Below are 25,288 nucleotides of genomic sequence, written 5' to 3' on the forward strand. Positions count from 1 at the left end.
ATCTGTGATTCTTCTTCTTCTTTCTCTCTCTCTCTCTCGTTTTTTTTTGGTCTTTCTATCTTTGCCAACCAGCTGGGAAAACCCTCCAGATCTTCAACATAGAGATGAAAAGTAAAATGAAAGCACACACGATGGCTGAAGAAGTCATTTTCTGGAAGTGGATCTCGGTCAACACCGTGGCTTTAGTGACGGAGACGGCCGTCTATCACTGGAGCATGGAAGGAGATTCTTTGCCGCAAAAGATGTTTGACCGACACGCCAGTCTTGCGGGCTGCCAAATCATCAACTACCGGACGGATGACAACCAGAAATGGTTACTCTTAATTGGCATCTCTGCCCAGGTAGGGAAAACCTCTGGAATTTTTTATTTATTAGATTTTTATCCCACTTTTATTACTCTATAAGTAACTCAAGGGGGTGAACATACACAATACTCCTCCCTCCTCCTGTTTTCCCCCCACAACAACAACAACCCTGTGAGGTGGGTCGGGCTGAGAGAGAGGGGCTGGCCCCAAAGTCATCCAGTTAGCTTTCATGCATAAGCCAGAACTAGAATTCACGGTCTCTTGGTGATCGACTCGAAATCACCCAGTTGGTTTTCATGCCTAAGGCGGGACTAGAATTCACAATTAGCAATTCCTGCTAATTGGCCCAAAATCACTCAGCCGGCTTTCGTCTCTAAAGTGGCACTAGAATTCAGACACCCAGATAGTTTTCATGCCTAAAGCAATGCTAGAACTTAGTCCCCTGGTTTCCAGCTTCATGCCTTAACCACTCCCTGATTGGTTTAATAATACATTAATAATTGAAGCCCCTTCATTGAACAAAATGAAATAATTCATTCTGAATAATTGAAGGAGGGTCAAGCTGCAGGAGCAGTGGTGTCATAGTGATTAGAATACAGTACCGCAGGCTAATAGCAATAGCCCTTAGACTTGTATAATGCTTTACAGTGATTTGCAACCCTCTCTAAGCAGTTTACAGAGTCAGCGTCTTGCCCCCAACAATCTGGGTCCTCGTTTTACCCACCTTGGAAGGATGGAAGGATGAATCAATCTTGAGCTGGTGAGAATCGAACTGCTGGCAGCCGGCAGTCAACAGAATTAGCCTGCAGTACTGCATTCTAACCACTGTGTCACCAAGGCTGTTTCTACTGACTGCCGGCAGTTGGATTCCCAGTGGCTCAAGATTGACTCATCCTTCCAAGGTGGGTAAAATGAGGACTCAGATTATTGGGGGCAAGAGGCTGACTCTGTAAACCGCTTAGAGGGGGCTGTAAAAGCACTGTAAAGCGGTATATAAGTCTCAAGGACGATCGCTAGCGATTGAACAGAATTGAGAACCGTTTGGTTCCCAGCTCTGCTCAATTCGTGGCATGAGTTCTTTTGTGGCGGGGAAGGGCATGGGATGCCTTGATTAGAGACCCTTTGTGGAGTTTTGGAAGGCTGCGTCACAAACGCTTCTGGCTTTATTTTTTAGCAAAACCGCGTGGTGGGCGCCATGCAGCTGTATTCCGTGGACCGCAAAGTCTCCCAGCCCATCGAGGGCCACGCGGCGGCCTTTGCAGAATTCAAAGTTGAAGGAAACGCCAAGCCGTCCACCCTCTTCTGCTTCGCCGTCCGCAGCCCCGCAGGAGGCAAGGTAACGAAAGGAGAAGCTGGGCCTTGCGTAAATTTAGCCCCCCGCCCCCCCTTGCCCACCCCCCCACAAGTCATCACTCGGCTTTCCTGTTTGTGAGCCAAACGGTGGACTGTCCTTTCACAGTGGCTCAGTGGCTAAGACATTTTTTTTATAAAGTTTTTTTTATTTTTCTGTTCTTATACACGTATTGTAAATGTACATTCTCTTGCCCATAAATAATCATACATATTTTTTCTGAAGAAAGCATAAAGATAAGACATTTTAAATACATTCGGGGTTGCTCTTCTACCCTTTCTTTCCCTTTCTTTCCCAACAAACTTTCTTCTTCTCTTTCCCCTCCCTCCCTCCTCACCTCTCCTACTTTCTTCTTCCTCCTAAAAGATTAAAGAGGAATCGGTGTATTTCAAGACATGGGAAAGATTCTACGTATGGTTAGAAAAGAGATGTGAATAAAAGAGGATACATAAATAATTTAAATTAGAGAAAGCTAAATGAGGGAAATGACAAAAAAATGAAATAGAAACCCAGATAACGCCAGACTAAATGGAAAAGGGGGATGGGGGGGGGAAGAAAGAAGATTATAAATATAAATGTACAATTATGAAATGATAGATTGGGTAAAATGGGAAAGAAATTGAAAAGGAAGTATATATTATTAGAGAATCGGAGTTGCTCGGATACCAAATAAGGGAAATAATATACAACAAAGAAGAAAGAAAGGAGAGAGGAATAGAGGGTAAGATAGAGGAGGAGAGGGAGAGAGAGGAATGGAAGAAAGGGAAAGGAGAGGAAGATAGGATAGGGGACAAGAGTCGGAGAGAAGATGAGAAAGGAGGAAAAGAGGGGAGGAGTGGGGGAGAGGAAGGGGAAGGAGGAAGGCGTGGCTAAGACATTGAGCTTGTCGATCAGAAAGGTCGGCATTTTGGCAGTTTGAATCCCTAGTAGAAGGTTCTCCTGCATGAGCAGGGGCGGTTGGACTAGATGACCTCCAAGGTCATCCTTCCAACTCTTGTTACCGTAACTGGTTCTTTTTCAGCTTCATATCATCGAAGTGGGTCAGCCCGCCGCGGGAAACCAGCCCTTCGTCAAAAAAGCGGTCGACGTCTTTTTCCCACCGGAAGCCCAGACGGATTTCCCAGTTGCAATGCAGGTAAACGAATTGGGGGAAGCAAGTTCCGCATCCTCTCCAGCCCTTTATAACTCCCCCCTGGGCAGGTATACGGGTAATCCTTGACTCGGGAGGCCTCAAACTTTTTAAACAGGGGGACCAATCCACAGTCCCTCAGACTGTTTGGGGCCGCCTGGACTGGCTGCGTGGGCATGGCTAGATGGTCATGTGACTGAGTGGGAGTGGCCAATTTAGCAGTCTATTAAACCAGGGGTCTTCAGCCTTGGCAAACTTTAAGGCTTGTGGACTTCAACTCCCAGAGTTCCTCAGCGTTGAAGTCCACAAGCCTTAAAGTTGCCAAGGTTGGAGACCCCTGCATTAAACAATAGACACAAATTAAACTTTAATTTGTTATGCTCTTTGGGGTGGAAAGCAGGTTAGTGAAGGGATGTGGCTGCCTTGGGGTGTGGGTGAGGGACTTGTGTTTGTGTGTGTGTCTTTTTCCGTCCCTCTCTCTCTGGAGGCTGGGGAGGCCAATAATGGGCCTCCTGAGGTCTCCGCATGTCTCATTTTTGGCCCCGGAAGGCAGGTGGGGGCCGGTGGGTAGATGGGGCGATGTTGGCGGGGCAGCTTCATGATCCCGCGCGGGCCAGATTAATGGCTTCGGCGGGCCGTAGTTTGCCTTGACTTACCAACAGTTCATTTTTAAGAACAGACTGGGCAGTCACTTGTCTGAGATTGTATAGGTTCTCCTGCTGGAGCAGGGGGCTGGACTAGAAGACCTCCATGGTCTCTTCCTTCCTGCTCGAGTCCGATTAATATTGATTACTCCCGCTTCGCAGATTGGAACAAAGCACGGCGTGATCTACCTGATCACAAAATACGGCTACATACACATGTACGATTTGGAATCCGGGGTCTGCATCTACATGAACCGAATCAGCGCCGAAACGATATTTGTAACATCGCCTCACGAACCTACCTCTGGAATTATTGGCGTGAATAAAAAAGGACAGGTAAGATGGTTGCTGGAAGGTTAGAAATTTATGGGTCTCCTCTTCTAAGTTTAAGTGCTATTACTATCATCTATCTATCTATCTATCTATCTATCTGTCTGTCTATCTATCTATGTCTGTCTGTCTGTCTGTCTATCATCTATTTATCTATCATCTATCTATCTATCTATCATCTATCTATCTAATCAGCCTTCCATCCTTCCGAAATGGGTAAAATGAGGACCCAGATAGTTGGGGGCAAGAGGCTGCTTCTCTGTAAACCACTTACAGAGGGCTGTAAAGCAACGTGAAGCGGTATATAAGTCTAAGTGCTATTACAACGCCTGATTTTTTTGGAGGCGTTATAATTCTTGATATTTTCTCATTATCTTGGCCGTAGCTGTCACGTTTCACCACATGCTCTCTCTCGATAGGTCCTGTCGGTTTGTGTGGAAGAAGACAATATTGTAAACTATGCCACCAACGTCCTGCAGAATCCAGATCTGGGCTTGCGAATGGCTATCCGAAGCAACTTAGCCGGGGCGGAAGAACTCTTTGCCAGAAAATTTAATACCCTTTTTGCGCAGGGAAGCTACGCGGAGGCGGCTAAAGTGGCCGCGTCTGCACCTAAGGTAAACCATTTTTGAAGATACCTTAATATTTCGGAATATTTATCGACTAAAACACCCGTTTGATTCCTGCGAGTGGGTTGACTTAATTCTACCCTCTTGCTGCTTTTGGTACCAGGTAGTCCTCAACTTAAACAACAGCTCATTTAGTGACCGTTCAAAATTACAACTTCACTGAAAAAAAAAGTGATAATAATCTGGCTTGTCTGGTTTGTACAATGAACAGGCCAAAACTAGTGTGTTCTCTGAATCACGATTTACGGGTTAGTGAACTGTGTGACTTGGTTATTGGGCCTTTCCCTAGATAGAGGTAGTCCTCCACTTACAACAGTTCATTTAGTGACCGCTTAAAGTTACAGCGGCATTGAACAAAGCGACTTTTGACCGTTTTTCACACTTTACGACCATTGCAGCATCCCCATGGTCACAGGATCAAAATTCAGATGCTTGGCAACTGACCTCATATTTATGATGGTTGCAGTATCCTGAATGTGGGGGTGGGGGTGTCACACGATCCCCTTTTGTGAACTTATGACAAGCAAACTCAATGGGGAAGCCAGATTCACTTAACAGCCATGTTACTAATTTACCAGCTGCAGCGACTCACTTAACGGTGGGAAGAAAAGTCGTAAAATGGGTCAAAACTGACTTAATGTTTCATTTAGTCACAGAAATTTCAGGCTCAGTTGTGGTCGTACGTCGAGGGCTACCTGTATTCTAAAACGGGTGGTTGAATTCAGTGGTCAAATCCTCCGCGGTTTGCTGCCCGCGCCAAATGAACGCATACGTGCGCTTGCGTCGTGTGCCCCAAATGCACGCTGCATGCACGCACGTGCAGTGCGTGTCAAACCCGCTTTGCGTGGAAAAAGGAGGCTTAAGGTAAATAGAAGAGCGAGGGGGGGAAACAGCTGTGCCATACGATTTAGATTTGCTGGAAAGAAGGATTTCCTGCTTTCTGCCAAATCTAAATTGTGCGGCACAGCTGATCGTTGGAAATACCGGTTCGGACGAACCTGTAGCTTTTTTTTTTTTTTTGCTACTGGTTCGCCCGAACAGGTGCAAACCATTAGGATTTCACCACTGTTTGAATTGCTCTTGGTTTTCCCTCCCTGGGAACAATCCATAAATGACATTTTTAACCATCCGGTTCCGACATTCAGGGCATCCTGCGCACCAGCGACACCATCCGGAAGTTTCAGAGTGTCCCGGCTCAACCTGGGCAAGCTTCGCCCTTACTACAGTACTTCGGGATCCTCCTTGACCAAGGGCAGCTCAACAAGTTTGAATCTCTGGAACTCTGCCGTCCTGTCCTTCAGCAAGGCCGCAAGCAGCTGCTTGAGAAATGGCTGAAAGAAGACAAGGTGAGCCTCCCTTCGCCATTCGTTAGTGTGGTCCTGCGATACCCATAAAGCCACAAGCGAGGATGCGTCGTTAGGCCTAACCATGACATGCAGTGAAGTTCTTAGACTTAGAATAACTTTATTGTTACTTGAAATGTACACTGATTGGCATACATTAAAATGCTCTCAAAGGGTCTCCTCTTCTAATATACACTACATAAAGATGGATGGATAGACGGATTGAGATAGATGGATTGAGAGCAACAAAGATGATTTAGGGGACTGGAGGCTAAACTGGTGTAGAATGGTTGCAGGAACTGGGTATGTCTAGTTTGATGAAAAGAAGGACTAGGGGAGACATGATAGCAGTCTTCTAATATCTCTGGGGCTGCCCCAGAGAAGAGGGAGTCAAGCTATTCTCCAAAGCACCTGAAGGCAGGACAAGAAGCAACGGGTGGAAACTAACCAAGGAGAGAAACAATTTAGAACTAAGGAGAAATTCCCTGATAGAACAATTAAATCAGTGGAACAACTTGCCTGCAGAAGTTGTAAATGCTCCAACGCTGGAAATTTTTAAGATGATGTTGGATAACCATTTGTCTGAAGCGGTGTAGGGTTTCCTGCCTAAGCAGGGGGTTGGACTAGAAGACCTCCAAGGCCTCCAAGGTTCCTTCCAACTCTGTTATTCTATTCTATTTTAGACAGCCAGACTAAGTTAAATTTATGTATGTAAAATTCAGCTTGAAAGCAGAGTGCCTTCTCCCAAGGCTTTGGATACATCAGACTCAAAGCACTGAGACCGACATATGGAATTACTTCTGAGTAGTTCCTATATTGTTCTGAACTTACAGACAGAATCTTGCCGGACTAAAGCAATTATCTCCCATAATTATAGATAAAATTCCGGTGAATTGCTAGGGAGTGTTCGACCTTGCCCTCTTCCTGCCCACTAGACATTCCAAGCTCTCTTTGGCTTCTGGGGAACCCCCCCCCTCCTAACTACATCCCACCACACTATATGTGTGTGTGCGTGCTTGTGCGTTTGTGTGTCCTGTTTTAGATGAAGTTGGCACAGCCGTCCAGCTAACAGTAGCAAGCATCCTTTCCTTGGGCAGCAGAGTTGGCCCCAGAAATGCCAGCAGCCCTCTCATGCCAACAGCAACAGTTGTGGTAGTTTGGGCACGGCTGGGGTGTGAAGGTATTTCCAAAGGCTGGCACAGTGTCAGTAAATACTGATTCAGTTGCCCCCATCTGTCAAAGTAGCCTGGAGTTTTAACAACTCGGATTGGCATTGATTTCTGAAAATCTGACTTCCGTTTCAGCTGGAGTGCTCCGAAGAGCTGGGAGACTTGGTGAAGGCCGCTGACCCAACCCTCGCCCTGAGTGTTTATCTCCGTGCCAACGTCCCAAATAAAGTCATCCAGTGTTTTGCAGAAACGAGTCAGTTCCAGAAAATTGTTCTTTATGCCAAAAAGGTAAACTTATCTCTCTTTTTTTTTTATCTTTTCCCCGTCTGAGAAAAACGCCTGCTTGTGCAATGCTCGCTTTCCAACTCAACACATTTTTTTTTAAAAGAAAAAATGATCTCTCCTGAGATAACACAAGGTCTTGGAACATTCCCAACTATGTTAGAAGTATGAGATGTAATTGTCTCAACTTGCTGAGTTTCTGTCTGGCTTACAGGCTAGAACGTCTGGCTAGTTACCGTATTTTTTTGGACTATAAGACACACTTTTTTTTGTCTCCCAAAAGGGGGTGAAAATGTCTGTGTGTCTTATAGACCGAATATTGCCAAAGCCCCGCCCAACCACCTGCCATTTTTTGGCCTCTGCACGCCTCGCTTTCGGGCCTTTTTCAAGCTTTTTTGTGGCCTGTTTTTGGAGCTTTTTTTCAGCCTGTTTTTGACGCTTTTTTCGGCCTGATTTTGAGGCTTTTTCCAGTTCTTATTTGAGGCTTTTTTCGGCCCGTATTTGAGGCTTTTTTCGGCCTATTTTTGAGGCTTTTTTTGGCCTGTTTTTGAGGCTTTTTCCAACTCGTTTTTGAGGCTTTTTTTGGCCTGTTTTCAAGGCTCAGAAACTGGCCAAAAAAAGCCTAAAAAATGGGCCGGAAAAGGGCTGAAAAAAGCCCCCCCCAAAAGGCCAAAAACGGGGTGTGCAGTGGCCAGAAACTTTTTGTTGTCGTTTTCCTCTTCTAAATTTAGGTGCGTCTTATAGTCAGGTGCATCTTAAAATCCGAAAAATACGGTATTTTGACATATAGGGAGTCCTAGACTTACGATCACAATGGAGCAAAAAATCCTGTTGCTAAGCAAGACGGTTACGTCAGTTAAGACCCAACTAGGTAACAACATCAATACTAGTGATTCATCAGTGCCAGTAACTTGATCCCTTCTTTTTAAAGGTGGGCTATACCCCCGATTGGATTTTCTTATTGAGAAGTGTAATGAGAGTCAACCCAGATCAAGGCCTTCAGTTCGCTCAAATGTTGGTTCAGGATGAGGAGCCTTTGGCCAACATCAACCAGGTAAAAGGCACTTTAAAGACTCCGGTGGTTTTAGAACAGGGGCATTCTGGGAGTTGAAGTCCACCAGTCTTAATAGTTGCTTAGTTTGGAGGGACCCCTGTTCTAATAGATAATTTGAAACCTAACGTGGCATCATCAAGAGACCCGTCGAATTTACTTCGATTTTGTGTGTCTCTTCACGTCTGAAGCAAGCAAACCTGGGGACTTCTATAATTCTGGTTAAGAATGGATAGATCTTGGTGGAAAGGCCAGAGAAGTAATAAAGATGCCTGCACTTCCATAAGAGCATCGGATCTCAGAGATCTAACACCAGAAGGGAATGATTTTATTTTTTTTATCAAATGTCCTTCTGATAATGGAATCTGGGCCATTTGCAGGCTGCAGAAGACGAAAGTAACATAATTGTAAGCTTTTGTGGTGTGATGGTTGCCGTTACGGAAAGAGAGGCGTTATGTGGTTAGAATGCAGTATTGCAGGCCCACTCTGCCGACTGCCAGCAGTTCGATCCTCACTGGCTCAAGGTTGACTCAGCCGCCTATCCTTCTGCGGCTGGTAAAACAGTATGCTGACTCTGTAAAGCAGACTCGGTAAACTGCTTAGATAGTAAAGTACTGTGAAGCAGTATATAAGTCTAAGGGCTGTTGCTCCCTTCCTCCCTCTCTCCCTCCGTACCTCTCATTATCCCTTCCTTCCCTCCCTCCATCTCACTGTCCTCCCTCCCTTCCCTCCCTCCCTCCCTCCCTCTCATTATCCCTTCCTCCCTTCCCTCCCTCCCTCTCTCTCTCTCATTGTCCCTTCCTTCCCTTCCTCTCTCCATCTCACTGTCCTCCTTCCCTTCCTCTCATTGTCCCTTCCTTCCTTCCCTCCCTCTCATTGTTCCTTCCTTCCTTTCTTCCTTCCTTCCCTCCCTCCCTCCATCTATCTCACTGTCCTCCCTCTCTCCCTTCCTCCCTCCCTCCCTCTCATTGTCCCTTCCTTCCCTCCCTCCCTCCCTCCATCTCACTGTCCTCCTCCCTTCCTCCCTCCCTCCCTCCCTCTCATTATCCCTTCCTCCTTCCTCCCTCCCTCTCTCTCTCTCATTGTCCCTTCCTTCCCTTCCTCTCTCCATCTCACTGTCCTCCTTCCCTTCCTCTCATTGTCCCTTCCTTCCTTCCCTCCCTCTCATTGTTCCTTCCTTCCTTTCTTCCTTCCTTCCCTCCCTCCCTCCATCTATCTCACTGTCCTCCCTCTCTCCCTTCCCTCCCTCCCTCCCTCTCATTGTCCCTTCCTTCCCTCCCTCCCTCCCTCCATCTCACTGTCCTACTTCCCTCCCTCTCATTCTCCCTTCCTTCCTTCCTTCCTTCCTTCCTTCCCTCCCTCCCTCCCTCTATCTCACTGTCCTCCCTCCCTCCCTTCCTTCCTGTTAGAATGCAGTATTGCAGGCTAAATTCTGCTGACTGCCGACTGCCAGCAGGCTTCCGAGGTTGGTAAAACGAGGACCCAGATTATTGGGGGGCAATATGCTAACTCTAAACGGCTTAGAGAGGGCTGTAAAGCACTATGAAGCAGTAAATGAGTCTTAAGAGCTTGCGCTATTCTTCTGCTGTAGATCGTCGATGTGTTCATGGAGAACAGTTTAATTCAGCAGTGCACTTCCTTCCTGCTGGATGCCTTGAAGAACAATCGTCCCGCTGAAGGCCACCTTCAGACCCGTCTGCTCGAGATGAATCTCATTCATGCTCCCCAGGTAACTTGCTTTCCCTTCCCGCCACAGGATTTGGCATCATCTCGTTTCCTATTGAGAAAGAACAGTTGTCTCTCTTCTAAATACAGCTTCGACTTTCCATGGTCGGTTCGAAATGGGACAAACTCGCCACGGGACAATTCCACGGGTGTTAACTTAATGTGAAAAATGTTTTCCACCACGATTTCTTCAAAATTGTTTCCGTTGACAAAAACGGAAAGAACGTTGGGAGAAATAAAGTTGGTGAAAAACGTTGGATAATAATTGATTGTGGTGATGTCAGGGTTCTAAGTAATAGACCCGTCGCAAGCAAAAAGTCCCGAGGCAGGTAGATTCCTCAAAGAATAGCTTTATTGGAAATACCATATTGGCACGTATCTGGGGAAAGCCGACTCTGAAAGGTCCCACTCATCCAATTAAAAGTGAAAGTTTCTCCTCCCCCTCAGTTCCAAACAATGAGTCACATGGTCCAATCAAGGCTCTGTCGGATGGTCTGGTGACCTCATTCCTCCTTCCTCCAGTCAGGTGTGAGAACGTCCTTGGTTCCCAAGAGAAAGTGTTTTGTTTTGACTACACAGCCCCAGCTATCTTTTTTTTTTTTTTTATTATTATTATTATTTTTTTTTTTTGCAACAAACAAACAAAAAGAAAATACATTATTACACCCTTGTGCTATACATAAAAGGAAGATTTGGGTCTTCGGATATATCCTCATGATTGCCAAAATCCACGTTCTCGAGGTACAGGTACTGAAGCGTCCAATGTTCCAAGCGCAAAGTCCACAAATGGTTTCCAAGTCTTCCAGAAAATATCTTCTTTATACACACCACTTCTAATTTTAATATCACATGTCATTTTATCATTTAAAGCTAATTTCCACATTTCAGAATTCCACTCTTCTATTCTAAAAATCACATCCAGTTTCCAATATCTAGCTATTATAATTCTACCTATTATAATCATAATTCTAATCAATTCTTTTTCATATTTTGTTAATTCTATTTCCTTAATTACCAACAATAATATAGTTTCCACTCTCCCAGCTATCTTTAATCCCTCCCTCCCTATCTCTCAGCTCTAGTATGGCAGCACTGAAGCGCCAAGATGGCTTCAACCAGGCCAGCTTCAGGGTTGACAGTTGAGTTACCACACGCGGAATTGTCCCGTGGCAAATTGATGACGGCAAGATGGCCACAGCAAGTTGTCCTAGGCTCTGGCCAGTCAGTTTCTCTGGTGTTTTTTTTTAACTGTTCCATATAGAATCCATATTTAAAGCTGTAAGATATGCTTCTTCTCAACTAGCTCAGCCACAGTTGTATCAGACGCCGTGAGAAGAAACAAGCCAACTTGGTTTTCTTTCCGATAGTGACTTCGTTTATTGGGTCTCAGTAAAAGTCGAGGTCTCTCTGTATAAAGTCAGCGCTGAGAGCTTCTGCCTCTCAGCCCCTTTTTAAACATCCCGCGCTGCTCATGCCCCGCCCCATGGCTGAACTGCTCCGTTGATTGGACGCCCGGCCGCTCTCTCACTCCTCGTCAGCCTCAGCTGCCACATCATCTGCTAAATCCCGGAACTCAAAAACAGCTCTTCCTAACGCTCAGCCCTCATCTCCCTCTATCCCTGCTGCCAGTGTGCTGATACTTTTCTCATCTTGCCAAACGTAGATCCCTGCAGCCCTCTCAACAGGTCCCCGATATGCCATGCCTTTGGATCTTTGATTAGGGGCTGCTCCCATGATCCGGATCCCTAATGTTGTGTCTGTGCCCCCTGAGCCAGGCCTGCTGCCAGAAAGTGACTTGGACAGTGAGGGGGAAGGGCCATCAGGACTTACCTCGGGAGCACCGGCTTCCCTGGCTCAGCTCCAGGAGCCAGAGGCAGGCCAGGTGGAAGAGATAACGAGACCTCCATCCCCTGACTCTTCCCCCCCCCAGGCCACGCCTCCAGACCCAGCTGATAGCAATCAGGCTTGGTTGGACCCTAGGTTTCATAGGCAGGAGAGGAGGGAACAACAGAAGCAGGGGTGGGGCAGGCCTAGGAAGTGCTGAGTCATGGAGCCACAACCCACAGGATATAAGAGCAGTGAGCACTGCTGTGTCTCTTCGTAGCCGGCAAATCAACTGATTAACTAAGAGCTGAAGTGACTCACCAGCGTCGAGGGAGATATCAGAGAACTTGGCAGACGTTCACTGTTCTGCTGCCAGAGCTGATAGTGCCGGCTAATTAAGCCATCACTCAGACAGAGGCGAAGGAAGACAGAACACCTAAAGCGTCATGTGTCGAGCCGGAACTGGGCTCGACACTTCTTTTCTTAATTTTCTTTTAGGTTGCCGATGCCATTTTGGGAAACCAGATGTTCACCCACTACGACCGAGCCCACATCGCTCAGCTGTGCGAAAAGGCTGGCCTGCTGCAGAGAGCTTTGGAACACTACACGGATCTGTATGACATCAAGCGTGCCGTCGTGCATACCCACCTTCTGAATCCAGAGGTAAAAATAAATAGAAAAGGATAGAATTTTTTATAGAATAGAATTTTTTTTATTGGCCAAGTGTGATTGGACACACAAGGAATTTGTCTTGGTTCATAGGCTCTCAGTGTACATAAAAGAAAAGATACCTTCATCAAGAACTCTAAGAATAGAATAGAATAGAATAGAATAGAATAGAATAGAATAGAATAGAATAGAATAGAATAGAATAGAATAGAATAGAATTTTTATTGGCCAAGTGTGATTGGACACACAAGGAATTTGTCTTGGTGCATAGGCTCTCAGTGTACATAAAAGAAAAGATACCTTCATCAAGGTACAACATTTATAACACAATTGATGGTCAATATATCAATATAAATCAAAAGGATTGCCAGCAACAAAGTTACAGTCATAGAGTCGTAAGTGGAAAGATATTGGTGATGGGAACGATGAGAAGATTAATAGCAGTGCAGATTTAGTAAATAGTTTGACAGTGTTGAGGGAATTATTTGTTTAGCAGAGTGATGGCCTTCGGGAAAAAACTGTTCTTGTGTCTAGTTGTTCTGGTGTGCAGTGCTCTATAGAGTCGTTTTGAGGGTGGGAGTTGAAACAGTTTATGTCCAGGATGCGAGGGGTCTGTAAATATTTTCACGGCCCTCTTCTTGATTCGTGCAGTATACAGGTCCTCAATGGAATACGTATAAATTATAATAAAGCTAATCCCTTTGGGGGCTTAATATCATGTGAACCCATCTAGCATAGGCGTCTACAGATTATTCGCGCATCTATTTACATATTTAACTTTGGAGGTTTTTTTTTTTTCTCTCTTTCCCCCCCTCCAGTGGTTGGTGAATTTCTTTGGCTCCCTGTCCGTCGAAGACTCGGTCGAGTGCCTGCGGGCCATGTTGTCCGCCAACATCCGGCAAAATCTGCAGCTGTGTGTCCAGGTGGCTTCGAAGTATCACGAACAATTGGGCACCCAGTCTCTTGTGGAGCTCTTCGAGTCCTTCAAAAGCTACGAAGGTACGTTGAGGACACCAGTGGCTCCCAACACTACACACACACACACACACACACACACACACACACACACACACACACGGTCCGTGGACTTGACACCGGCACGTCAGACTGTAAAGTGACTGAGTGGACAACTGGCGGACAGATTAAAGAGGATGACTAGAATCCAATCATTAACCCGATAGGATTAATTTACGCCGTATTACAAGGAGAGCAATATCCTATCTTCGGTTTAAAGGAATCAAAACCAAACTCTTGTGTTTTTACCTAGTTGTCACAGCTGAAATACCTGTGGGAGTTTGGGAAATGTTTTCAACGTGTTTGGTTTGGTTTGGTTTGATTTGATTATTTTATTTTTATTTTATTTTATTACTTATTTTTTTAATTTTACTGTACTTTTACATTTTATTTTATTATTTTATTTTTATTTATTTTATATCATTATATCATTTTATATTATTTTATTTTATTTGCATTTATTTTATTATTTTATTATATTTTATGAATTTTTTAATTTTTTTTACTTTGCTTTACATTTTATTTTATTTTATTATTTTACATTATATTTTATATTATTATTTTATATTATTTTGCCCCTGGGCCATATCAAAGTGCAGAATTCCAGAAACAAATTATTACCGATAAATGCAATTTAAAATGGAATTGGATAAAATACAATTTAAAATGAAATTGTGGTTGGTTTTTATAACCCAAATTAAAGCCATCTATGACGAAAAGGACCTGGTGCAGTGTATTCGATGAAAGGGTTTCTGATAATTTGCTGACTCGTGGCAAACCAAAAAAAAAAGGACTTTTAACTCTTTGAATGAATCCATCGCTGCACCCTCCACTAACCTCTTGTTCCTCTGCCCGTCTAGGACTCTTTTATTTCTTGGGCTCTATCGTCAACTTCAGCCAGGACCCGGATGTCCATTTTAAATACATCCAGGCGGCCTGCAAGACCGGCCAAATCAAAGAGGTGGAAAGGATCTGCCGCGAAAGCAACTGTTACAATCCAGAACGAGTGAAAAATTTTCTGAAGGTAGAGTTTCTGGGCGCGCCAGCTTTTAGACCGGCGTTTCTCGGCCTCATCCCAACGTTTCGAGATGGATGGACTTCAACTCCCAGAATTCCTGGGATGCTGGATGGAGAATTCTGGGAGTTGAAGTCCACCCATCTTCAAATTTCTGAGGTTGAGAAACACTGTTTTACGTTATTTTAACATCTAGAAAAAGATGTTGAGACTCTAGAAAGAGAGCAGAGAAGAGCAACAAAGATGATTAGGGAACTGGAGGCTAAAACATATGAAGAACGGCTGCAGGAACTGGGTATGTCTAGTTTAATGAAAAGAAGGACTAGGGGAGACATGATAGCAGTGTTCCAATATCTCAGGGGTTGCCACAAAGAAGAAGGAGTCGGGCTGTTCTCAAAAGCACCTGAGGGTAGAACAAGAAGCAATGGGTGGAAACTGATCAAGAAAAGAAGCAACTTAGAACTAAGGAGAAATTTCCTGACAGTTAGAACAATTAATAAGTGGAACGACTTGCCTGCAGAAGTTGTGAATGCTCCAACACTGGAAATTTTTAAGAAAATGTTGGATAACCATCTGACTGAGATGGTGTAGGGTTTCCTACCTGGGCAGGGGGTTGGACTAGAAGGCCTCCAAGGTCCCTTCCAACTCTGTTGTTATATTATATTTGTTTGTTTGTATCTCACCCTTATTTTTTTTAACAACCAGTGGTGGGTTTTTAATTTTTTTAGTACCTGTTATGTGGGCGTGGCTTAGTGGGCATGGCATGGCTTGGTGGGCGTGGCTTGGTGGGCGTGACAGGGGAAGGATACTGCAAAATCCCCATTTCTTCCCAATCAGCTGGGACCTGTGAGGCAGAGAATAGATGGCAGCAGGGCCAGTCAGAATTTTTACTACCGGTTCTCAGAACTACTCAAAATTTCCACTACAGGTTCTCTGGTCAGAACTGGTCAGAACCTGCTGAAACCCACCTCTGCAGTGAACATATCCAACACTCCTTCCTCCTCTTATTTTCCCCACAACAACAACCCTGTGAGGTGAGATAGGCTGAGAGAGAAGGACTAGCCGAAAGTCGCACAGCTGTCGTTCATGTCTAAGGCGGGACTAGAACTCACTGTCTCCTGATAATTGGCCCAAGGTCACCCTGCCAGCTTTATATGCCTAAAGTGGAACTAGAACTCCCAATCTCCTGGAGATTGGTTCAAAGTCACCCAGTCACTTTTCATGACTAAGGCAGCACTAGAACTAACCATCTCCTGGTGATTCACCCAAGGTCACCCTGCCAGCTTTATATGCCTAAAGTGGAACTAGAACTCCCAAACTCCTGGAGATTGGTTCAAAGTTACCCAGGGACTAAGATGGGAGTAGAACTCACCGTCTCCTGGTGATTGGCCTAAGGTCACCCTGCCAGTTTTTAACACCTAAAGTGGGACTAGAAAGCCCATTCTTTTTTTAAAAAAAAGTTTTTTATTTAATAAACATTAAAAACATTGGACGTGGTGGGACCATCCTGGTCTTAACCTATCCATAGATATTCCAGAGGCAGCATATAATTCCCAGATGGCCCTGGCCCCCTCTCTGCCTCCGACGCAGAGCCCTCGTCCAAGCCTTCCCTAGACTCCAGGACTGGCCCATGTTCCTCCCCAGCCTCCTCACTGTCCGACTCTGCTGCCAGCTCTGCAGGCTGCTGGCGGACCACAACACTTGATTAGTTTCCATCCATTGCGTCGTGTCCTGTCCTCAGGTGCTTTGGAGAATAGGTTGAGCACCTCTTCTTTTGCTTCTGTGCATCACCTGCGCCCCAGCATTCAGTCCCCATTTACTTAATTCGCATTATAGATGTATTGGTATACTTCTCTCCTTAATTTTTTTTTTAATCCGTGGGCTGTCAGACTCCTGAATGACAAATAACATCATAACTACGTAGTATGATGGATTGCGGGGCCGGCGCAACGGGTAACATGTTCACACTGGTGCAGTAGGACTGGGTGTTTTGCTAATACGATTTATTGGGTTAGGGAGTTGTATGGTGTTGGAGGCGGGTGCACTGAGGGAGCTCAACCAATCTCATTGTACCTATGTTGTGCACTGATCATGATTTGAATAGTTTGAATAGTTTCTGATTTTTATTTTGTGTGTTTCTTTTTCTGCTGATGTAGGAAGCCAAGCTTACCGACCAGCTTCCCTTGATCATTGTCTGTGACAGATTTGACTTTGTTCACGACCTGGTTCTTTACTTGTACCGCAACAACTTACAGAAGTACATTGAGATATATGTTCAGAAGGTACGGTGCATTTTGTTGTTTAAGGCTATTTTAAGAGCCGTTAAAGGTAGATCCTTTGTAGCAGTGTATCTCAACCTTGCATTAGGAACAGGCTCCTCCTGTTCTTCTGCCTCACTACTGTCAGCCTCTGGAGGCTCTGGAGTCCACACCTCACTTCCCGATGGCCCTGGCTCCACCTCAGCCTCTGACGCAGAGCCCTCATCCGGGCGTTCCCCTGACTCCAGGACTGGCCCACGTTCTTCCTCTGCCTCATCGCTGTCTGACTCGGTTGCCAGCTCCGCAGGCTGCTGGCGGACCACGACAATGGGATGGCAAGCCCTTGAAATGAAACAATTTTTGTCCCGTTTCAGGTCAACCCCAGCCGCATCCCTGCCGTTGTGGGAGGCCTCTTAGACGTGGACTGCTCGGAAGACGTCATTAAGAACTTGATCATGGTGGTGAGAGGTCAGTTTTCGACAGACGAATTGGTGGCCGAAGTTGAGAAAAGGAACAGGTGAGACCAGGGGTGAAATGTAAAATTTGTTACTACCGGTTCTGTGGGCGTGGCTTGGTGGTGGTGGGGATAATGTGACTGGGTGAGCGTGGCCAACTTTTTTTTTTAACTTTTAAAAGCATTTTTTCTCTTCAGCCGAAAAGGTTGTAAAAAAAAAATACTTCTACAAGGTTCTGAAGATCCCAGCTGAGTTGCCTGATCATAAGAGGCTTTTGTTTTCTTTTAAAAGCTTTTTTTTTTTGCCTTTCAAAAAAATCAGGCAACTCAGCTGGGACTGTCAGAACCTTTTGTAGAAAAAATGCTTTTAAAAGGCTCTGACGATCCCAGCTGAGCCGCACGATCATCAGAGGGTTTGTTTTTTTTTAACTTTTAAAAGCATTTTTTCGGCCAAAGAAAAAATGCTTTTAAAAGTAAAAAAAAAAAACCTCTGATGATCTGGCGGCTCAGCTGGGCATGGGCACCGGGAGGGGGAGGGGCAAGGATTTTTGCTACCGGTTCTCCGAACCACCCGCCGCCATTGCTAGCGGATCGGGCGGCTCACCTGGGCATGGGCAGCAGGGGGGGGCAATTTCAGACAGGTGGGGGCCCTTGACTTAAAACCTTTTGTTTAGTGACTGTTCGAGGTTACAACGGCACTGGAAAAAGTGACTTACGACCATTTTCCAGACTTACGACCGTTGGCAGCATCCCCAGAGTCACGTGATCAAAATTCAGACGCCTGGCAACCCGCCTGTATTTATAACGGTTGCAGTATCCCAGGGGCCCTGGCAGTCGGCAGAATTAGCCTGCAGAATTGGCAGAATTAGCCTGCATTCTGAGATAAATCAGTTAAATGTTGGCTAGCGACAGAGAGAACTAAAGACCCCTGTTCTTCTTCTAGACTTAAGCTGCTCCTGCCTTGGTTGGAATCTCGGATTCACGAAGGCTGCGAAGAGCCGGCAACGCACAACGCCCTGGCGAAAATCTACATCGACAGCAACAACAACCCCGAGCGCTTCCTGCGGGAGAATCCCTTTTACGACAGCTGCGTTGTCGGAAAATATTGTGAAAAGAGAGACCCTCACCTGGCCTGTGTGGCTTATGAAAGGGGGCAGTGTGACCTCGAGCTCATCAAGGTAAGCGTTGCTGTCCTGTTCCATATGGAGCGACAGAAAATAAGACCGGGTCTTATATTAATTTTTTGCTCCAAAAGATGCCTTAGAGCTTATTTTCTGGTTAGGTCTTATTTTGGGGGAAATACGGTACTAAATGCATCCATCTGGTTGACATCTTTAACTGGGGCTTATTTTGGGGGTAGGGCTTATATTACGAGCATCCTGAGAAATCATACTAGAACTTATTTTCTGGATAGGTCTTATTTTTGGGGAAATAGGAGAGAGAGAGACAGACAGACAGACATAGACATAAATGATATGCAGACATATGGACAGATGATAGATCTAGATGGATAATTATGTAGATAGATGGTAGATATAAAAATAGGTAGGTAGATGATAGGTAGGTAGATAAGACAGACAGATAACGATAGATAATGAAAGACAGACAGAGACATGGATAGATGATAGGCAGACATACGGAGAGATGATAGATATAGATGGATAATTATGTAGATAGATAGGTAGATGATAGATAGATAGATAGATAGATAGATAGATAGATAGATAGATAGATAGATAGATAGATAGATAGAGATAGATAGACAGAGACATAAATAGATGATAGGCAGACATGGACAGAAGATAGATACAGATGGATAATTATTTAGCTAGATGGGTAAATAGATATATATAGGTAGATGATAGATAGGTAGATGATAGATAGATAGAATAACTTAATTGTCACTTTGAATGTACACTAATTGTACTCATACATTAAAAATGAAATTTCGTTCATACAGCTCTTGAAGGGTCTCCACCTCCAACATTACACTGCATAAACATGAGAAGATAAATAAATAAATGATGTATATACCCACATACTGTATATGACACAGAGAAACAACACAGTGTAGTTCGGATGTATACGTGTTTATGGCAAGAAAAACGAATCTTGTGAGTTTACCAGACGGATGGCATAGGGAACAAAGCTCTTACAGAATCTGGTAGTCCTACTATAGATGCTCCGAAACCCCCTCCCATAGGGGAGCAACAGAAACAGACCATAAAGTGGTTGTTCGGGGTCTCTAACAATGCTTTGAGCTCTAAGCGCATAGTGCTTATAAGCAGTATCCTGAATAAAGGGAAGTGAACTTCCTATAATCGTCTCGGTTGTCCTCACTACTCTCTGTACGGGCTTTTTATCTGAGCCACTGCTAATATAAACAAACATGTTCAAAACATGGCTGCCGCTCAACTTCGAAGTTGGAAAAAAATCCTTTTAAATATCAGCTGATCCTAACACTACTTTTTAAACCCCAGCCTTCTCCTTTCCTATTGCTTTTTTTCTTTCTTTTCAGGTTTGCAACGAGAATTCTTTATTTAAGAGCGAAGCTCGTTACTTGGTGCGAAGAAAAGATCCAGAATTGTGGGTCAGTGTTTTGGAGGAAAACAATCCCTTCAGAAGACCTCTCATTGATCAGGTACATGAATGATTTGGAATCTACAAAACCAGGTTATACGTTGTGACCAAGGAATAAATAAGAATAGATACTGCCATTCTAAGATGCATCGATATATGAGTTAAAAGTTGACTACGGCTAGTATTCTTCACTAGAGACAACATCAAAATCATATTTATTGGATTTTTATCCTGCCTTTATTACTTTGTAGAAGTAACTGAAAGCAGTGGACATACCTACTATTCCTTTCTCCTCCTGTTTTCCCCAGAACAACGACCCTGTGAGGTGGGCAGGGCTGAGAGAAAAGGATTGGCCCAAGTCACACAGATGGCTTTTACTGCCTAAGACAGGACTAGAACTCTTAGTCTCCTGGTGCTTGGCTCAAAGTCACATAGCCAGCGTTCATGCCTAGGGCGGGACTAGAACTCACCATCTGAAGATTGTCCAAAGTCACCCAACCAGCTTTCAGGCTTAAGGCAGGACTAGAACTTACCATCTCCTAGTGATTGGCCCAAAGTCATCCTACTAGGTTTCATGTTTAAGGCAGGACTAGAACTCACCATCTCCTGGTGATTGGCCCAGAGTCGCCCAGCTGCCTTTTCATGCCTTAGGCGGGACTAGAGCTCCCCATATCCCGGTGATTGCCCAAAGGTCATGTGGCTGGCATGACTCAGCGTCAAAGGCGCATGGAACGCTGTTCCCTTCCCACCAAAGGTGGTCCCTATTTTTTCTACTTGAATTTTTTATGTGCTTTCGAACTGCTAGCTTGGTAGAAGCTGGGACAAGTCACGGGAACTCACCCCGTTACACGGCAGCACTAGGGATTCGAACTGCTGAACTGCCGACCTTTCAATCAACAAGCTCAGCATCTTAGTCACAAAACCACTGTGTCCCTCTTTTTAAACTAGATTAGCATAGCTGTTTTTCTCATTCTATCATTTTCTACGGATGCCCAATCGAAAAACAAGTCCTGCTTCATCAGTTCGTGACTTTTCCTTCTCTTTTTGGTAAGAGCTATTTGGAGAAGAAACTTCGGCTCACTTCAAAGTAGATTTATTTTTTTCCTTTTGGTGAAATAAATAAAACCAATTCATTAACAGCTTGTTAGTCCTGTGACTTAACTCGCCCACTAAGCAAATCTTTTGAAGAATTTTGTACCCCGATACCACCCCCACCCCCATCGCTGACTCCCACTCCCGCTTTCTGTTCTTTGGTGTCCATCAAAGTGTGTTTTCTGCTTTTTGCTCTTCACTGGGCCAGGATTGTGCTTAATGATGGTCAGTGGCATCGTATTTTCCAAATACCAGGTGGTCCAGACGGCGTTATCCGAAACTCAAGACCCCGAAGAAGTTTCGGTAACGGTGAAAGCGTTCATGACGGCCGACCTCCCCAACGAATTGATTGAGCTGCTTGAAAAGATTGTCCTGGATAATTCTGTCTTCAGTGAGCACAGGTAGGAAAGACCGTTTCTGCCTTCCAGAGGTCATCTTTATATGACTTACCGCAGCGGTTCTCAACCTGTGGGTCGGGACCCCGTTGGGGATCGAATGACGATTTGCCAGGGGTCGCCTCAGACCATCGGAAATATGGGAAGTATACTTGCGAGTTGAAGAATCGCGCTCCAATGGTTGACTCCACAAGCCAGCTGCAGGCTCTTCAAATCACTAGCCGAATTCGGCTTCAGGCGCGATGAATTAAAAAAGAGAGAAATCTTTGCTCTGATGTCTCCCTCTCAAGCCAGCTGCAATCACTCCCAATCGCTAGCCTAATCTGGTTTCAGGCGCGATAAACCTAATAGGGGAGGAGTCTCCGCTTTAATGCCTCCGTCCTCAAGGCAATCGCAAGCAGTTCAGATCGCTAGCCAATACAGCTTCAGGCGCGATAAATTCAAAACGAAAATAATTTTATGGTTGGGGTCGCCACATTGTGGGGAATTGTATTAAAGGGGTCACAGCACTATAAAGGTTAAGAACCACTGACTTACCGTATTTTTCAGAGTATAAGACGCACTCCCCCCCCCCACCTTAAAGAGGGTGAAAATTTGGGTGTGTCTTATACACTGAATGTAGCCAAAAAGGCAAGGCACGGAGGAGCCGATGTCTGTGGCAATCCCTGCAGCTTGAAACAGCTGATTGGGGGTATTCTGGGAGGCCAATCCACCCACCGATCAGCTACTCGTGCTGAATCAGGCTGCAATCATGAGCTGAAACTAACCAGGCTGTTCGCTATTTGCTGCAAGGAGTTTGCAGCAGCAATCACACCCAGAAAGCACACACAAGTAGCTGATTCAGCAGGGATTCAATAACTTCTCTTTATATATAGTATAACACATGAAGTAAATATACAATACCAAAAGCAGGTTTTCCAACCTGGTAGTAAATACAAGCAAAACACAAGCAGAGGAGAGGAGTTTCAGTTTTAGTTTAGAGATCAGCACAGCATGCAGCTTTAGAACAGTTGAGCTAAGCCACGCCCAGGCGCCTTGCTGTCTCCTTCCTTGTTGCTCACACAGCAAATACTGTTTCAGTTTCTAAACAGCCCTCAACTCTCACACATTGACAGGATGAATACCATGGATGCTGGTAGGCAGAGGCAGAATTTTTTTCCCCTTATTTTCTTCCCCAAAAACTAAGGTGCATCTTATACTCCGGAGCATCTTATATTTCGAAAAATATGGTAATCGATCTTTAATTTCTTCTCATGAAACATTTGTATGACCCTGTCTGCAAGGCACTCAAGTAACTTATATTCTTATTACAGGTGGTCCTTGACTTATGACCACCATTGAGCCCTTTTCTAAGCAAGGCAGTTGCTAAGAGACTTTTGCCCCATTCTACAGTCTTTCTCGCCACAGTCATTCAGTGGCATCTCTGCAGTTAAGTTAGTAACACCGTTGTTAAGTGAATCAGGTTGCAAATGGTGATCACATGACCCCGGGACAGTACAACCATGACAAATACATCCCAGTTTGCCAAACATCCAAATTTTGATCACGTGACTGTTGGGATGCTGCAAGTTATAAGCATGGAAAACCGGTCCTAAGTCCCTTTGTTCAATTGTAATTTTGAATGGGCACTAATTGAATGCAGGATACAAATAGTCAGTCACCAGGACCAGACGTTTTGTCTTCCGAGCTTTCGGATTTGTGCTGGAACCCATCCTCGGGGAACGTCTCTAGCCCAATCTAATCCAAACTATCCCAGACTAAGCCCAACCTAAACCCAATTTTAGCCCAAACTAATCCTCATCTAATCCCAATTTAAAGGTAAAGGTTCCCCTCGCACACATGTGCTAGTCGTTCCCGACTCTAGGGGGCGGTGCTCATCTCCATTTCAAAGCCGAAGAGCCAGCGCTGTCCAAAGACGTCTCTGTGGTCATGTGGCTGGCGTGACTTAACGTCAAAGGCGCACGGAACGCTGTTCCCTTCCCACCAAAGGTGGTCCCTATTTTTCTACTTGCATTTTTACCTGCTTTCGAACTGCTAGGTTGGCAGAAGCTGGGACAAGTCACGGGAGCTCACCCCGTTATACGGCAGCACTAGGGACTCGAACTGCTGAACTGCGGACCTTTCGATCAACAAACTCAGGATCTTAGCCACTGAGCCACCGCGTCCCTTAATCCCAATTTAAGCCCAAACTAATTGAATGGTTGTTAAGTTGATTCTACTGCTGGAATCTGCTGGCTTAACCCTTTCCTGGTGAACTCTCTCGCAAGGAATCTGCAGAACCTCTTGATCTTGACGGCCATCAAAGCTGACCGCACTCGGGTGATGGAGTACATCAACCGGCTGGATAACTACGATGCTCCCGATATCGCCAACATCGCCATCAGCAACGAGCTCTACGAGGAAGCCTTCGCCATCTTCAGGAAGTTCGATGTCAACACTTCCGCTATTCAGGTGAGTCTGAAATCAGCAGCTGGCTGACCTTCAAAGGGAGCTCCCATTTTTTTTCCCTTTTCTTCCTAGTGTTGGTTTAGATCCGGGATCTCCCAAGTTGGCCATGTTTAAGACTTGTGGACTTCAACTCCCAGAGTTCCTCAGCCAGGAATTCTGGGAGTTGAAGTTCACAAAGTCTTAAACTTGGCCAACTTGGCCATCTGGTTTCAATGGTTGGCCTGCTTCCTCCCTTCCTGGCTGAGGAATTCTGGGAGTTGAAGTCCACAAGTCTTAAACTTGGCCAACTTGGCCATCTGGTTTGGATGGTTGGCTTGCTTCATCCCTTCCCGGCTGAGGAATTCTGGGAGTTGAAGTCCACAAGGCTTAAACTTGGCCATCTGGTTTGGATGGTTGGCTTGCTTCCTCCCTTCCCGGCTGAGGAATTCTGGGAATTTGAAGTCCACAAGTCTTAAACTTGGCCAACCTGGCCATCTGGTTTCAATGGTTGGCCTGCTTCCTCCCTTCCTGGCTGAGGAATTCTGGGAGTTGAAGACCACAAAGTCTTAAACTTGGTGAGATCCCCCCTGATTTAGATGGTTGGACTGCCTCCTCCCTTGAAAAACCTGGACCAGTTTCTCACCTCTTCCTTTTTCCTAAGGGTTTTTTTCTGAAATCTGCACCCTTCTTATAGGTGTTGATAGAACACATCGGCAATTTGGACCGTGCCTATGAATTTGCTGAGAGGTGTAACGAGCCGGCCGTGTGGAGTCAGCTGGGTAGAGCACAACTTCAGAAGGATTTGGTTAAGGAAGCAATAGATTCTTACATAAAGGCGGACGATCCTTCTGCCTATATGGAGGTGGTGCAGGCGGCCAACAGAAACGGTAAGTCAATTTTTTGATTTCCACCCGGATATCCGAAAATTTTGCCCATTTCTTAGCTAAACCACCATTTGATTTGTAACTAATTGGTCTCTGTTTTTTCAAAACCGTGTTATAGAATATGCATTACTTTTTCTTTCTTTTTTTCTCTGCGCCTACAATGTTTCATATTACCTCAGTCAGGGCTGAAATGCTACCGGTTTGGCTGAACCGATAGTAAAAGAATTGCTACCAGTTCCGACGAACCGGTATTTCCAACGATCAGCTGTGCCGCGCGATTTATATTCGCTAGAAAGCAGGAAATCAGTAGCAGACTTCGGAGTATTTCACCACTGACTTCAGTGAACATATTTTGATAGGCATATCTATTTAAAATATCCAATTTACCATGTGGAAAGCAGGGAGTCTGCTTATAAATTGAGAAACGCAAAAAAAAATGCTTTTTAACAATTTATATATTTTATATATAATTTATATATTTTAACATGTATATTAGTTTAAGTTAGTAGCATCGGTTTCTTTAAAAAATGTGACCACGTAGAATCTGGCTAGAAAAATCTCTGCGTGACTCTTCTAAATTTGAAAGTCTGACATTGTATGAGACAATGTATACAGCTGTTTAAACCAGTGGTCACCAACTGCAATTATCGCAAGGAACTGAGAAGGTCTGTTACTGCAGTTAACTCCTAGAAGGACTATTGCCTGGATTTTTCGGTGG

At 44.9% G+C, this 25,288-nt stretch overlaps 1 protein-coding gene across 4 annotated transcripts in view; it reads left to right on the top strand.

Moving 5' to 3' along the window:
• Positions 1-25,288, top strand: part of CLTCL1 (clathrin heavy chain like 1) — a 65,785-nt gene that overhangs the window by 18,971 nt on the left and 21,526 nt on the right. For all 4 annotated transcript variants that reach the window (XM_058158432.1, XM_058158433.1, XM_058158434.1 and 1 more), the window contains exons 3-21: positions 73-341; positions 1,480-1,641; positions 2,678-2,791; positions 3,592-3,765; positions 4,179-4,376; positions 5,534-5,734; positions 7,036-7,188; positions 8,114-8,236; positions 9,825-9,962; positions 12,281-12,445; positions 13,270-13,450; positions 14,326-14,489; positions 16,637-16,762; positions 17,113-17,255; positions 18,136-18,370; positions 19,711-19,833; positions 21,120-21,265; positions 23,527-23,710; positions 24,381-24,573. In XM_058158432.1, coding sequence (XP_058014415.1) covers positions 73-341; positions 1,480-1,641; positions 2,678-2,791; positions 3,592-3,765; positions 4,179-4,376; positions 5,534-5,734; positions 7,036-7,188; positions 8,114-8,236; positions 9,825-9,962; positions 12,281-12,445; positions 13,270-13,450; positions 14,326-14,489; positions 16,637-16,762; positions 17,113-17,255; positions 18,136-18,370; positions 19,711-19,833; positions 21,120-21,265; positions 23,527-23,710; positions 24,381-24,573 — 3,192 coding nt within the window. The remainder of the gene's footprint in view (positions 1-72; positions 342-1,479; positions 1,642-2,677; positions 2,792-3,591; positions 3,766-4,178; positions 4,377-5,533; positions 5,735-7,035; positions 7,189-8,113; positions 8,237-9,824; positions 9,963-12,280; positions 12,446-13,269; positions 13,451-14,325; positions 14,490-16,636; positions 16,763-17,112; positions 17,256-18,135; positions 18,371-19,710; positions 19,834-21,119; positions 21,266-23,526; positions 23,711-24,380; positions 24,574-25,288) is intronic.

This window comes from Ahaetulla prasina, chromosome 15 (assembly GCF_028640845.1).
Source record: "Ahaetulla prasina isolate Xishuangbanna chromosome 15, ASM2864084v1, whole genome shotgun sequence".
Taxonomy (NCBI): Eukaryota; Metazoa; Chordata; class Lepidosauria; order Squamata; family Colubridae; genus Ahaetulla; species Ahaetulla prasina.